Raw genomic sequence first — 16,301 nt, forward strand, 5'->3', positions numbered from 1 at the left:
TAGATAAAAAATTACATAATAAGTCTGTGAATATGACCTAAACAAAAACTACAACTTATGTGTGGTGCAGTCGTATTTTTTCACTCATTCAGTTATTAGAACTTTTTTGTCTACAAGTGTGTTTTCGTCAATTTGTTAATTCATGCAAACGTTTTATCATTTCAATAATTATGTAACGTATCCTCTAGTAAATGTGATGGTGAACGGGTGAACACGTGATATCCTACTACTATTATAAAGGCGAAAGTTTGTATGGATGTTTGTTACTCTTTCACGCAAAAACTACTGAACCGATTACCATGAAATTTGGTATGTAGGTAGCTGAAGACCCAGAATAACACATAGGCTACTTTTTATCCCAGAGTTCCCGCGGGATTGATAGGGTTTCCATGCGGACGAAGTCGCGGGCGGCCTCTAGTAAAAGATATAGTAACTCCTAATCGTTGCATTAAACTTTGACTTTATCCAAGTTGTACTTGGAAGAAATTGTAATGGCATTAATCGTAATTACATCCTCACCTTTCTGGAGATGAGCCAGGGGTTTGCCTTTTGATCCTGGATTGGGTAAGTCAGGACACGAAGCGACTTCCGTCCCTTCCAACTTCGCAGGTGAACCTACCCATATGGCATAAATCGTTATAGCATCCTCACCTTTCTGGAGATGACCCCGGGGTGTGTCTTTTGATCCTGGATTGGGTAAGTCAGGACACGAAGCGACTTCCTTCCCCTCCAACTTCGCAGGGGAACCTACACATATTGGATCGTGAGAAAACTTTGACTGATGAGTTAAGTCAAGTAAAGCTAAAGGTTGATAAAGGTCTTTCTTCATCAGGTCTGATGCTGTGGGGCAGTGAGATGGAAGAGCACCCCCTGTTCGGGCGAGGGGTTTGCAAGTGGCCTGGATGTGATGCTCTTGCTGAAGACTACCAAGCGTTCCTCAAGTAGGTCGCTTAAGCCATTTTATATCCAATTTTTGAAGTACATACATACATACATACGTATAATCACGTCTATATCCTTTGCGGGTTAGACAGAGCCAACAGTCTTGTAAAGACTGATAGGCCACGTTCAGCTATTTGGCTTTAAGATAGAATTGAGTAATTTTTGAAGTAATTGTATTTATTGTTGTTTATACCGTGAATAGCAATTGACTGTCGGACATTTTTGCCAGTATTTGAACGATTTTTAACCGACTTCAAAAAAAGCAGGTATCTCAATTCGACCGTATATTTTTTATGTACCTATGTCCGCGGATAACTTAGTCGTTTATGAACCGATTTTAATTTATTTATTTTTTGTTGTACATACTTTTTCTATTTTTGTCTGCTCTGTAAATTTCAATGATTGATTGTCAGATAGTACCTACTTGTAACATTTCGTCTTTTTTGCCAGTTATGTTATTTTGTTTAATGCATTATTCGGTATTTATTCTTCTTCGGACTTCTGGGAAAAGAACTGCTTTACTAATAAGAAGATTTCAGCAATTACATATCTTATTTCTTATATTTATTTTCCATGGATATCGTAAGATGCGACTAAGGGATGGGCTTATAAACTTAGGATTCTCGTTTTAGGCGATGGGCTAGCAACCTGTCACTATTTGAATCTCAATTCTATCATAATCCAAACAGCTGAACGTGGCCTATCAGTCTCTTCAAGACTTTTGGCTCTATCTACCCCGCAAGCGATGTAGACGTGACTATATGAATGAATGAACATTTCTTATCGTTTAAATGGTTTCAAACTACCTTATTTTTATTGCATATCTTTATTGTATCCTTCTTAGTTTCAATATAAATTTCAATGCTTTTGACGTCAATCTGTCTGATAGCAAGCAAAATGGGATCTAACGTACCTCAAATAATGCTCATACACTTCACGACGCACATACTCTTCCTATACACTTCATGATGCTTATACTCTTCCTATACACTTCATGATGCTCATACTCTTCCTACACACTTCATGATGCTCATACTCTTCCTATACACTTCACGACGCACATACTCTTTCTATACACTTCATGATGCTCATACTCTTTCTATACACTTCATTATGCTCATACTCTTCCAATACACTTCATGATGCTCATACTCTTCCTATGCACTTCATGATGCTCATACTCTTCCTATACACTTCATGATGGTCACACTCTTCCTCCAGACACCTGGAAGCAGCGCACACGCTGGACGACAGGTCGGCTGCGCAGGCGCGCGTGCAGATGCAGGTGGTCGCGCAGCTCGAGCTGCAGCTGCGGCGCGAGCGCGACCGCCTGGCCGCCATGATGCGCCACTTACATGCTGCCAGGGACTCCTCCCACCATGCCGCTAAGCATTCCCATGGTAATTATTGTGGAAAACAAGATATAGGGTCATAGCTGAAAACCAGAGCTTTGCTTATCCCGAGCAAAGAAATCCGCTGAGCTTATGACCTTTTTGAATTGCTGCGGCGTACACCTGCTTAGAGTTAAGTTATTTTATATATATTTTTTAAATTATTTTACGTTGTATTTGAGAAGCTTGTGTACATTGAGTTATTTCAATGTAAATTTAAATAAACAAATAATAAATAAGATGGCCTGCACTTGACGCGCGAGCTTCATCATTTTATAATAGAATAGAATAGATTTATTTTTTCGGCCTCTGTGGCGCAGCGGTAGTACGCTTGTCTGTGACACCGAAGGTCCCGGGTTCGAATCCCGGCCGGGGCATGATGAGAAAAGAACTTTTTCTGATTGCCCTGGGTCTTGAATGTTTATCTATACATATAAGTGTTTATTATAAAATATAGTATCGTTGAGTTAGTATCTCGTAACACAAGTTTCGAACTTACTTCGAGGCTAACTCAATCAGTGTTATTTGTCCCGTATATATTTATTATTATTTTCAAAATTGGAAACAAGGTATATCACTTATTGACGTCACATCACTTGAATCTTAAAATTTTGCCTAGGACACGTACCAAATACTATGGCCAGTCGACAATAACGTGTGAAGATGCGCGCCTTTTTAACAAGATACCCTCTGATATCAAAAATATTACCTCGTTCGATGTATTCAAGAGACAATTAGATTTTACATTTAAGAGTCGTCGACGTCCGATGAAAATGCTGCAGTGTAGTTTGTTCCCCCGCTTCTTCTACACATGCGCTTTGGAAGCGGCAGTAGTTATAATTAGAGTGATGACATTTAAGTGATGTGACGTCAATAAGTGATACCTTGTATCCAATTTTGAAAATAAATCTATTCTATTCTAATTAGCCGAGCACATAATCTCAATTTACTGAACTTTTGCTGTTACATTTCGTTTATTAGTGTGGCAACGAACTTATGTATTTATTTTTTTGTATTTTATGTTCTAAGTGATGTAAAATATGTCTTTATGAGAATAAAAGTCTATAAACATAATTATCCCCCTATAGAGATACCTGGAGAACGTCAAACCCTGGATACTATCCCACGAACGGCATTACCGTGCCGTGTGGTTCCCGGCACCATTACAAAAAAGAATAGGACCACTCCATCTCTTTCCCACGGATGTCGTAAAAGGCGACTAAGGAATAGGCTTATAAACTTGGGTTTCCTCTTTTAGGCGATGGGCTAGCAAACTGTCACTATTTGAATCTCAATTCTATCACTAAGCCAAACAGCTGTGCGTGGCCTATCAGTCTTTTCAAGACTGGTGGCTCTGTCTACCCCGCTAGGGATGTAGACGTGATCATATGTATGTATGTAACGGCTTTACCGTCCTTTTTACTATGCGAACCGAAAAAGCGTGTTGCTTTTCCGACGCACACTAGAATTATAACTAAGACTATATAAAATGAAAGCAGGTTGACTAAGCAGATATACAAGGAGAGTGTGGAGGGAAAGGTCGGAGTGGGAAGACCTAGACGAACGTATCTTGATCAAATTAAGGACGTCCTGGTAAAGGGTCAGGTCAAGAGTACCCGAAACCGCCGAGCTTGCATGAAGAGAGTTATGAATGTGGATGAAGCGAAGGAAGTATGCAGAGATCGTGGCAAGTGGAAAGATGTAGTCTCTGCCTACACCTCCGGGAAAGAGGCGTGATTATATGTATGTATGTATACTATATAATATATATATTATATAGTATACATACATACATATATACATATTATAAATATATATGTATATATACATATATATTTATAATATAAATTCTTGTTGTGCCGTGTGGTTCCCGGCACCAATACAAAAAAAGAATAGGACCACTCCATCTCTTTCCCATGGATGTCGTAAAAGGCGAATAAGGGATAGGCTTGTAAACTTGGGTTTCCTCTTTTAGGCGATGGGCTAGCATCCTGTCACTATTTGAATCTCAATTCTATCACTAAGCCAAACAGCTGAGCGTGGCCTATCAGTCTTTTCAAGACTGGTGGCTCTTTCTACCCCGTAAGGGATAAGGGCGTGATCATATGTATGTATGTAGATATATATATATACAATATAATGTCTTGTTTTCAGGAACCGCTAGCGAAGGCGCTTCGCCCGGACCAGTCCGTCGTAGGGTGTCGGACAAGTCCGGAGTAGCCATTGCTGGAGGTATATAACATACATATATGATTATTTCCACGTCTATATCCCTTGCGGGGTGGACAGAGCCAACGGGCTGAAAGGCCACGTTGGATGAATAATGTTTTTTTTTTGGAATATATGTTAAAACTTAATTTTTGTACTTAATTGTTGTATGTTATTATATCGTTATCATATTATTAACGATTTATAATTATACATATTATTATTATTTAACTAGCTGTTCCCGCGACTTCGTCCGCGTGAAATTATTTTAGATTTCATTGAAGTCCTCAAGGATGAAAAATTATTCATCCTTGAGGACTTCAATGATGCCTAATTTTTTCCCCGTTTTTTTCATATATTCCATTATTTATTTGCTCAAAAAGTAAGTAAGCTTGCAAAAAGTATTTTTTCAACTCGAACCAGTAGTTCCTGAGATTAGCGCGTTCAAACAAAGAAAAAAACAAACAAACTCTCCAGCTTTAAAATATATGTATAGATTAATTGAATTTATAGATTTTTGTGACGGCTAACATACTAACTACATTCCTCTACAAGTTCATCTTATTAATTTTTGTCTAAGGTCTTCCTTATATGCTCGAAAGAGCTGGATTAGACGTTCAACAAGGTAAATTTATATTTAAGTTATTTTACTAGCACCGGCGACTTCGTCTTCGTGAACTGTAGAAATTCTTAGACCAAAGGTGTCCGTGCAAATTCCAAAATGTTTACAATGAATATTAATTATATTGTAAGATTATAACTTATTGTACAATTAAGCGATCAAATAAATTCAAAATAAAATATGATTTTTACATTTATAATTTATTTATTTCTTGTATAAATACGGTATTGTAAGAATTGTAAATAAATATGTAAATTAAGGAATTTGCGATTTTAATACAAATAAATTTAAGGTGTCAAATCAAATCAAAATTTAATATTTTTTATATATCGTTCGTTTTACAAATTTGTGCTAATAAATACTATTGTAATTAATCATTTATTCAAGTCAAATAAAAACAAATTTGAAATTATCAAAGATACTTCAATGTCAAATACATTAGTATTTAACAATTAACGTGTAATTATTAATTATTTTCATATTAATTACGTTTTACTGACACAAGCATTTTTTGCTTACTAGAGAGTCCTAACAATGTATCGTAGTACACACTTTATGGTAAATGAGATAAACGAATTTTTATTTTTTATTTATTGACGGCCTCTGTGGCGCAGCGGTAGTACGCTTGTCTGTGACACCGGAGGTCCCGGGTTCGAATCCCGGCCAGGGCATGATGAGAAAAGAACTTTTTCTGATTGGCCTGGGTCTTGGATGTTTATCTATATAAGTATTTATTATAAAATATAGTATCGTTGAGTTAGTATCTCGTAACACAAGTCTCGAACTTACTTCGAGGCTAACTCAATCAGTTTAATTTGTCCCATATATATATAAATTTATATATATTTTTTTTTCATTTCACAGAGATACAACGCAATCGTGAATTCTACAAAACGGCAGATGTGAGACCCCCCTTCACATACGCTTCGCTGATCCGACAAGTAATTTATTATTTATGTTATGTAATTATCTTAGAAATAAGCTAATGACTAGTTTCTATGCCGTGTGGTTCCCGGCACCAATATAAAAAAGAATAGGACCACTCCATCTCTTTCCCATGGATGTCGTAAGAGGCGACTCAGGGATAGGCTTATAAATTTGGGATTCTTACTTCAGGCGATGGGCTAGTAACCTGTCACTATTTGAATCTCAATTCTATCATTAAGCCAAACAGCTCAACGTTGCCTATCAGTCTTTTCAAGACTGTTGGCTCTGTCTACCACGCAAGGGATAAAGACGTGATTATATGTATGTATTTCAAAGCATGTATCACCTTGATAGAATCTAGATAATTGCTAAAACAGATTATAAATAATTATTTATCACGTTCTTGGCATGTATTGTTCAAATAATCAAAGATTGTTTATTGAACATTGGACCTTTCTTAATCGATAATCCAAAGTACAAAGTATAGATTTCTGGTGTTTAAATTACGACACAAATAAAATCTTAATGACTTGTTTCTTTGTAAATAAAACCTGTAACGGGACGTAATCATTGCGCAATTAATAATGACAGAATCACAAATTTATTCAACCAATACAGACGAGTTTTAATGTAGGAAGATATAAAATTATAAGCACAATTAAATCTAGGTTGTATTAAAATCTAAATGATTAAAAAATCTGATAATGTAATTCGAAATTTTATCTATTACAAGAATGTATTTTATTTTATGTCAAAATTTTCCTTATAGATTATTTTAATTAATTAACAGCATCACAAGGAATAAAAATTGTCTTTCATTCAATAAATTATCTTTATTTATTTATTTATAAACACAAAATTATATACAGGAGCATTTAATGCAGTAATAATAATAATATATATATTTTTTTAATTTAATGTTTTTTTTTAAATTTCCCAAGTTCAATTACGATTTTGATTCAAACTTTTTTACAAATATTTCTTTCATCTATCATCAGTTACAAATTTATTATTTTCTTTAACTTCAAATAACAATTACCGGGTTGACTGGAAGAAATCCCTCATTGATATATGACCGCCGTTGTAGATTTTTTAATGTCATATTATGTAATAGGTACTGAACATTTGTTATGTATGATAAAGTATTAACAAACAAACAGTTTGTTTCCATCAATCGTCAGTTATAAATTCCTGTTTTCAGGCCATCATAGAATCCCCAGATAAGCAGCTGACATTGAATGAGATCTACAATTGGTTCCAAACTACATTCTGCTACTTCAGACGCAATGCAGCCACTTGGAAGGTATGTTATATCAATTAATCATTCCAAAAAATATTATAAGTTTCAAGAAATTACTAATAATCCATAAACAAAGCGAATTGGAAATAATGTAAATGGAAATGGAATCCCTATTCCATCGTTCTGGTCTGGAATGTCAGGTCAAAATTAGCAAATTTGAAAAGATTTATATATGTGTATGAAGAAAAAGAGACACGGATGTGGTAAAATAAATTATATTTACTATATAACGCAAAATTGAGGAAGTGTTGCACAAGTCGATAATATTTTTTTTGATATCGATTGCATAATAATTTCACATAACTTTTATCGATATAATCAATCATAGATATGTTTTATGATCTTTGCACTTTGTACTTCGCACTTATAAAGTAGCGTTGCGAGCCAAAGTCCAATATTTTATACCTGTAACTACTTCTGAAGTAAATTAAACGTAATTATTTTTCTTAGTTGTTGATTTAATACTTAAAACAGCAGATTCAAGGTAAAGTTAGATTTAAAATAGTTCTAGCTGTGTTCTTTTTTTATTATTTACAGAATAAAGAATAATATTTTATTGATTTTTCTTTATTTTTTTTACCAATTTGTGTTTTTTTTAATATAATTATTGATTAATTGGTAACTTTAAATATGATACGTATTTTATAATAACTAACATAAGATTTACAACAGCAATTGTGTTTTTGTATTTAGAAAAAATGGCAATGCAGTATAATATCAGTGTTGTGCAATACATATTACAAAACCAAAACATATTTTAATTATTTAATTTAAAATTACATCAAATACGTTTAAAATTAAAATATTAAATTAATAAATATAACAAATTGTAAATAATATTCATAACCTACTCTAATTAACCGAAAAAAAAAGTAATAATATAACATCCAACATTACATGAAATACTGCATCGCCATAACCCACCAGGCGAGCATATAAATAGCGTAGTACAACAACAGAATGCGGTCCGTCACAACCTGTCGCTGCACAAGTGCTTCATGCGCGTGGAGAACGTGAAGGGCGCCGTGTGGACCGTGGACGAGGTGGAGTTCTACAAGCGGCGGCCGCAGCGCGCTGCGCACGCGCCGCCGCACGCGGGGTACGCCGCCCGCGCGCACCGCAGACCAATTCTGATATACTCGTTTCATTGTTCCTTCCAATTTTAAATTTTTTTACATGCCACAATTACGACATCTACACGTACTTTTTACTCACACACTTTTTCTTTTACAATTTACAATAAATAAATTTACAACAAATTCACAGATTTCACATTACGCTCAAATAACCGATGTGCACACACTTTCTCGGAAACTGCAATACATCTACATGAACTGCACATTTTCAGATTTTACACTTGAAATACTGACATATTAAAAAAAAACAGTTTATACAATTGACATAATCGAACTCTCTCAATCATTAACCTATTTACAGAATTCACTTTTTACATCTTACACAATTGCAAATTTCACAGGAACATGATAACATTACACATTTTTTAAACACTTTACAAATTTTGCAATTCACCAAATTTGCAAAAAGTACATACATACATCACACATTTTCAGATAAAATCGTCTATTCAAATTGTCAAAGTAAACGATTAACAAAAACATACAATAAACACATTACTCAAAATTACATATCATATCCCTCAAAATAACAATTTACAATGCATACTTAAATCATAAACACGTATTTTAATTTACAACAAATACAAGAATTATTATTTACACGAAACTGCCAATACACGTTTACAATACATACCTACAGAAATTTATATTAAAATACAAATTAAATTCACGTTTAGGTACTTCACTTGAACATTCATTTTTTAATTACAAATGTACATTTAATCATAAATAATCACAGAATCATTTACAATACTCCGCATGTACCTACTTACATATTTAAAAATTCACATACTATCACAAACACATAATTAAATTATCGATACACTGTTACAAATTTATACATAAACAATAGTCGAAGGACATTGATATACAGACATCATGTCATGACAGACATTACAAACATGCACACACAAAAATATTTACAATTAATTCTAAAAAGATACCCGTACTTTCGCAAGATCAAATCATTACTTTATTCATAGCTACTAATTTTACAAGAAAAACTCAGTCATTAACAAAACTATACCTTAACTACTTATAATAACAGAAAATAATTTTGTAAAATGTTCAAATTACCCGATTTTTACATATTAAGAAGCACTTCTTTTTCTTCACGGCTTTAGTCCCAGTTGCATCCTCAGCGCTCTGGAGAGGAGTCTGGGGTATGCCTTTGACCCTTTGAAATCTAATATTCACTATTAATCACAACAAATACGTTACAAAAACAGAAACACCAATTATAAACTTATACAAAAGTAACTCATTGCATACTTAGGTAAAAAATAATTTTAATCACGTTTGGGCGAATGGTTTTACTGACAATGTACCTAATATTTGATCTTACATATTTTTTAATCACACCACAAAACAATTAATTAGGTAATTTGATTCTCTCGGTCTCTTTTTGTTTCCACAAAGTGTAAATTGTGAAGTTAATAATACGGACTGATGACCAAACTAAGTTTTTAATTATTTGTAAGTCTCTTCACATGTCAATGAAAGATGTACCAAATCAAATACGAGTTTCAATTTCTAAGACACTGGACATATTCACACCAAACAGATTTTCAAAACCAGACATTTTAATCTTCTCTTTAAATATTTTCTATCTAACCTAGCGATGTATATCTAACTCTTATTGTGTAAATAAATTTTATTCCAGAATTTGTAATTAATTGTGTAGTGATTTCAAAATTTGTAAGTAGCGTTGTAACAACTGATTACACATTGAATTTGTTACGGCGCTACAGAAATGTGGAGTCATGTATTTTTTTTGGTATTTAGGTATCGTTTTTTGTGTGTGTTCGTGGATTTAAGCGACGGTGAATAACGTTTTTCTCGCTTGCCTATTAACCTACCTCCAATCTTTCCCCATCCTTGGGATTCTTCTTGGGCATTCCTGCATGACAATGTTTTCCACGACGATCTTGCTGTGCTTTCAACGTCTTATGTGCAAAGACGGTGGAAGCACTATACATACAAACGGATGGCATTTGTATCCTTATGTAAATTCTAAATGGAGCTGAATTATAGAATGCGATCCGGACCAACCTGTCACTGCACAAATGTTTCGTGCGCTACGAGGATGACTTCGGATCTTTCTGGATGGTCGACGACGCGGAGTTCGTCAAACGGCGTCACCTGAGCCGCGGAAGGCCCAGGAAGTATGAGCCGGCGCCGGGGGCCAACCCGCCGCCACCACAGTAAGGGCGCTCCACAACCAGAATTGGCGAACGTCCAACGAATCTTTACAATTTTGACTTTTTCCCGTTCTTGATTCAGCATTACAATTCTTGTACAGCTTATATTTCTAATGACATGTGAAAAGCTGTTTTATGAAAGTAGGCTCGTATGTATTAAAGCAATAAAGCATTAAACGTAATAAATCGAGCATTCAGAAATAAAATAATATCGATGGGAGGATATGTCAATATGACAAAAGCCCCAATAAAGTAAAAGAATTTAAAAAATTAACTTAATAAATAAATATAAATGATTTGTGGATGCCCTGAAACAGGTTTAAATAAATCTTGGAAAAAGTCAAATTAACAACAAAAGGCGAGAGTATTTAATACCGGTGTTAATCTTAAAGTGCGTAATGTAAGATTAATGTTAAATTGCATAATTAATTTGTTTCTACAACAAAGAATCGTTGGACGATCGTGTCCAGATAGTGTTATGTATATGGAACCTGCCTACAATTATCACTCGTTGCAAAGATAATTTAAGGCACCTATATTAGTTTGATGTTTCTGACCATTATGTAAAGTGTATCACTGTGTAAGCTTAGATTAATTCAATCTGTCATGTTAGAATGTAACTAGATTATGTGATTGTTCCAATTTAATATTAGCCATGCTTTCGATTAACCTGCGCTTAAATTATGGAAAAAGAAAGTTATAATCATGTCATCCATGTACACAAGCACAGGTGTAATCTTAAGCTCAATAGTGCAAAGCTATAACTGATTGTTTTGCTATAGTTTTTAACATCACAATACAAATAACTTGTTCAATGATTAGCTTAATTCATTTGCTCATGTAATTTTATAATTATACATTTATCCTTTTTAATTTGTATTTGGTTTAAACCATAAGATTATCCAAATGAACAAAAAATGTTTGTATTATATGCATGTATAAAATTGTTAAGAAGGATCGTCGTTGGATATCAAGTAAGACTAATATTAACTTTATCTTTTTAATCCCATTTCTAACTTTTGCATGTTTTGTTCCCTCTATCTATTGTTACGATAAATGTTTGCTTATTCGGCTTAGCACGTGCATTTTCGTCGCATGGTAGATATAGTTATTTTTTATACTTTTTAATAATATCTTGCTTGCGTTTTTTTTACTATTTTATTCTATTTATTATCTTTTTCTAAAATATACACATGGACATATCATACGCACACGAATTCACTTTACAGACGAATTGGTTGGTCTTCATCGTTCAAAATTAGACACTTCACAATTTACACTATCACAAAATCACTTTTAATAGAATTCTTAGTTATAACGGCAGTTAATTTGCCAGTTATTAGAAGTGGTCTGTATTGGCCGGGTATGATTTTTTTTTTATATTTCATTAATTTAACTTTGAAAAACTTGTTCTTAAAGTAATTTTACAAAAGCAAGAAGTTTGCAAATATTACAATGTTATCAAATTTTATTATTGAAGTAAGTTGTACTATTATATTTATGAATATCTTCATAATTAACAGATTTATGGGAGCTCAGAGTCCACCAATGATGACCAGCCCCCATGGTTACAGCGAAGCCCTAAAACGAAATCTTCAGGTAATGTACATTTCTTATAATGTAATAGAAAAGTAAGCAACTTTTCAATTGTATTAACATTTTTACAATATTTAATGTTGTTATCAACTGATCGCTTTTTTGTAAGTATACAAAATTATTACAGTTTTTATTTTTTCATCATACTAGTAATTTTGACAAGTTGATCACATTCTTTAAATAAACGTCCTGCGAAATTTTCGTACTATTATATTTAATTTTTCGGGGTATTTCTACTGTCAAAAAATTATCACCAATTTTCACCGAGTGCAGTTTTTTTTATTATTCTATTTAAATCTATAACAGTTCTATATTAAACTGATTATCGCTATTTTCAGGGTATGATGGAAGACTGTAACCTTTCTTACATGTCGGGAGAAGACCACATGATGCAGACTGATGAATATCCCTCGTCTCATGATGATTACAGGTACATCAATAAGTAACAAAATTTTCTTCATTACTGATTGAGTAGTTGAAAATCTATGAAATGTAGGAAGCTGAAATTTGGATAAGGGGAGCAGTAAAGAGTATTACAGAAATTTCCATGAGAACGGGAAATGATGATGACAGATGAGATTGAACTTGACGTCAATAAGTGATGCATACATACGTATATCACGCCTCTTTCTCGGAGGAGAGACAACATCTTTCCACTTGTCACGATCCCTCATACTTCTTTCGCTTCATCGATATGTATAACTCTCGTCATGCAAGGTCCTCGGTTTCGGGTACTCTTGACCAGATATTTTGCTAGAACGTCTCCGATTTGATCAAGGTACCTTAGTATTAATAAATGATTCCTTATATTCAATTTTGAAAATAAATCTAGTTTTTATCGGATGGAACTGCGAATATAACCAAGCTTACAACAAAGCTTCAGTCCACAAAAATGTTATGTAATAAAAGTTATTATTAAGCTATAACTGTAAAGGAAAAATTTGTCTTTTTATATCAATGTGTACATCTACAATTTTTTTAATCTGATTATAGAATTTTACAAGCAAAATTGTGGTAAAATATATATTGGAATTACTTGATATTAATTTTTCTGTTCCTAATTCTTCTGGTCTATTACAATTTTGTTTGCCAAATGCCACGTGGGGATTAAAAAAATATTTATATTTTTTTTATGTACAGACCAATGATGAATGGCTATGGCAACAGCAGTTCTTCCCACGAAGTCAAAGCTGAGGATTTGAGCGCTTCAGAAGCTCAAGATATAAAGCCTAATATATACGCGCTCAAGAATGAGATGCAGGCATCTGATTATTCAAACAAAGGTAATTTTAAACAAAAAGATTTAATGTCTTAAAATGAATACATCCTAATAACGATAAATGATATTTTTCTTTTTGCAATGACTATTTTTCTCTTTGGTGAATAACATACTCCAAAATGGTTGCCTGCTTGGTGAAAAAGATACAGTTTTTAGCTATATTTTTTACATTCAGGTGACTATTCAAACTCCAACAAGGAGTCATCTAGTAATCGATCCAGCGAGACCAGCCCTTACGATGATTACTCCAGGTCTGAGGACAGATACCGGCCCTCCATATCCCACATCAAGGACGAAGCTGAAAACTTGTCGCTCAACGAACAACGTACTGACAAGTAGATCCTAGTGTCAATGCGATTAGTTTCACCGAAGCTGGAAAGATCTAAATCAAACTGGTTTAAACTAGTGATACAAGTGATATGAATGACTTTGAACATTCTGCGCCCATAGTGTTAGCTATATATCACAGTATGTCATAACAGTTTAATATTTTACGGGTCTAGATATACTTCAAGTTATATAGAATGGTGTTTTAGAAAGTGTAATGTGTTCACTGTTGGACTTTTATTATGTAAGAGGACGATCTCCCGCGAGGAATTATAGTTAAGTGTAACCAAATATATATATTTTTGTTCTTTTTTTACTGGCCCGGTTTTAACGGGATTCTTTCAAGTATTATAGGAATTATTTTTCCTTAATTTAGTTTCTTTTTTTTAGCTGTAATCCAGATATTTGTTAGTGATATATATTTATAGCGTAAGTGTTAGAAAATTCTAGAAACGAATTGAACGGATAAGCAGTCAACGATTTATAACCTTAAAAGGTCCATATCAATATTAAAAATATTTAATCATCTTGTAACATAATAGTAAGAACAATAAGTAGTTGTATTGGCCTAATGTAAAGGAATTAGACAGGAAGAATTATTTTTCTTTTAAATTTTAACGCAAAGCGTTCAGTTCGTATTTTTGCATTTAAAATACTTTTATATCATATATTGCTTATTTTTGAATAATAGATCTCAAAATAAGAAGATTAATTTGCAACAAAATTAAGTTATTAAAGAAAGCAACTTATTACAACTCCTTAATTTCTTGAATTTTTGAGATTTCAATTTGATAATGATCTGAAAATTATTTTTGTTACAAATGTTTTGCAATTTAAGTGCATTAAAATTAGGATTTGAAATAGTGTGCCATAAGAATGGTACTATCTAATGATTTATTTTTTTTAGTTTTGAGGATTTGTTTTTTAGGTTAAGGCTTCTTGTAAATATTTATCATGGCCATCATGAATTGTAAATTTTTTGAAAGGTAACTTTAGAAGTGTGTAACGTTTACTTATTGACTATTATCTATTAAATCGTTCATGTTGTAGAAAATTTAGAAGAAAAAAATAACTTAGTGACTTAGTTAAATTTTCGCCGTACCTACAGTAAATTTGTACTTTTTTCGTGCATTTTCTTATAAATGCTGCATTTATATTATAAAAACAAAAATAATAAAGAAAACAATGTTGCCTATGGTAAGTTTTTGTTCATCGTTAAAATCAATAATCGATATAATACGAATAAATTAAGAAAGGGTGAAAATAATCATATCACTGCTATGTATGTATACCTACTATAAAAATGTAGACATAAATTCGACAAGTAATCTATATAATTATATCGGATATGCAATATTTAGACACCGTTTGAAGAGTTGAAAGCGCTTTAATTGTTTGTTTTTTTTTGCGATTCGTGATAAATAGGTACGTATTATTTATAAAATCTGCGTTTATGTTCATTTATCAAAGTCACCTTCTAACGCTTTTTAGCGCATTTATTGTAATAATTTTTTTGATAAAATGGAAACTGTACTAGATATTATTATTTTTTAATTTTTTTTTCCATTTTAATTTCTAAATGTATTTATTTGAAGTATACTTTTTTACATTCAACGTATTATAATCAGCTTACTTTATTACCAATGTTTTATCCGCCTGTATTCATTTGATTAAAATGAAAATTTTTGGACATAATGCGCGTAAAATTATTGTGAAAAGCGATGTAGCAGTGTTCATTAAAAAAATATAATAGTTTTCGTTAAGAATTCACCAGTTGGATAATATTTTTTTAATCGCATAATTCAGTTTATTTATTGACATTAAACACATGTTTACCGTAAGTTGAAGTACAACGTACCAACGACTTTTACATATATTTTTAACATATGCACGAAAATATAATGTAATATTATAAGGAATTGATTGTTACAAAGTTATTTTTGCCGATTTAGCGGAGATTTGTCGTGGTAGATGCCCTCGGGGAACGTGTGAAAGAGATACGTTACGTGTCTTTATGTGGGTGGGAGCGAGATAGAAGGATGTCCCCGATTTACGGCTGTTTTTTGGCGCCCAACGCGGCGCAGGAATACTTACATTTATTGATCATTGTAAATTATACTTAATTAGTGTTGTATTAAACAAAATCATTACAATTAATGTTTTGTTTCATTTTGTTGAAATAGATTTTTTTGTAGGTAATATAAAAAAAAACATTTTTCGCGTTCTAATCTTATACCTATATAAAATTCTCTTGTCATAATGTTCGTTCCCGTACTCCTCCGAAACAGCTTGATCGATTCTCATGAAATTTTGTGAGCATATTGAGTAGGTCTGAGAATCGGCCAACATCTATTTTTCATACCCCTTAGTGA

General features: G+C 32.9%; 1 protein-coding gene across 2 annotated transcripts in view; it reads left to right on the forward strand.

Annotated features, from left to right (window-relative positions):
• Nucleotides 1–16,086, forward strand: part of LOC106142778 (forkhead box protein P3) — a 71,591-nt gene extending 55,505 nt beyond the window's left edge. For both annotated transcript variants that reach the window (XM_060951501.1, XM_060951502.1), the window contains 10 exons: nt 833–941; nt 2,164–2,342; nt 4,488–4,565; nt 6,028–6,104; nt 7,292–7,393; nt 8,350–8,489; nt 12,251–12,326; nt 12,662–12,753; nt 13,464–13,606; nt 13,778–16,086. In XM_060951501.1, coding sequence (XP_060807484.1) covers nt 833–941; nt 2,164–2,342; nt 4,488–4,565; nt 6,028–6,104; nt 7,292–7,393; nt 8,350–8,489; nt 12,251–12,326; nt 12,662–12,753; nt 13,464–13,606; nt 13,778–13,941 — 1,160 coding nt within the window. In that variant the 3' untranslated portion in view covers nt 13,942–16,086. The remainder of the gene's footprint in view (nt 1–832; nt 942–2,163; nt 2,343–4,487; nt 4,566–6,027; nt 6,105–7,291; nt 7,394–8,349; nt 8,490–12,250; nt 12,327–12,661; nt 12,754–13,463; nt 13,607–13,777) is intronic.
• The last annotated feature ends 215 nt before the right edge of the window (nt 16,087–16,301 follow it).

The sequence above is a fragment of the Amyelois transitella genome, chromosome 25 (genome assembly GCF_032362555.1).
Source record: "Amyelois transitella isolate CPQ chromosome 25, ilAmyTran1.1, whole genome shotgun sequence".
Classification (NCBI taxonomy): domain Eukaryota; kingdom Metazoa; phylum Arthropoda; class Insecta; order Lepidoptera; family Pyralidae; genus Amyelois; species Amyelois transitella.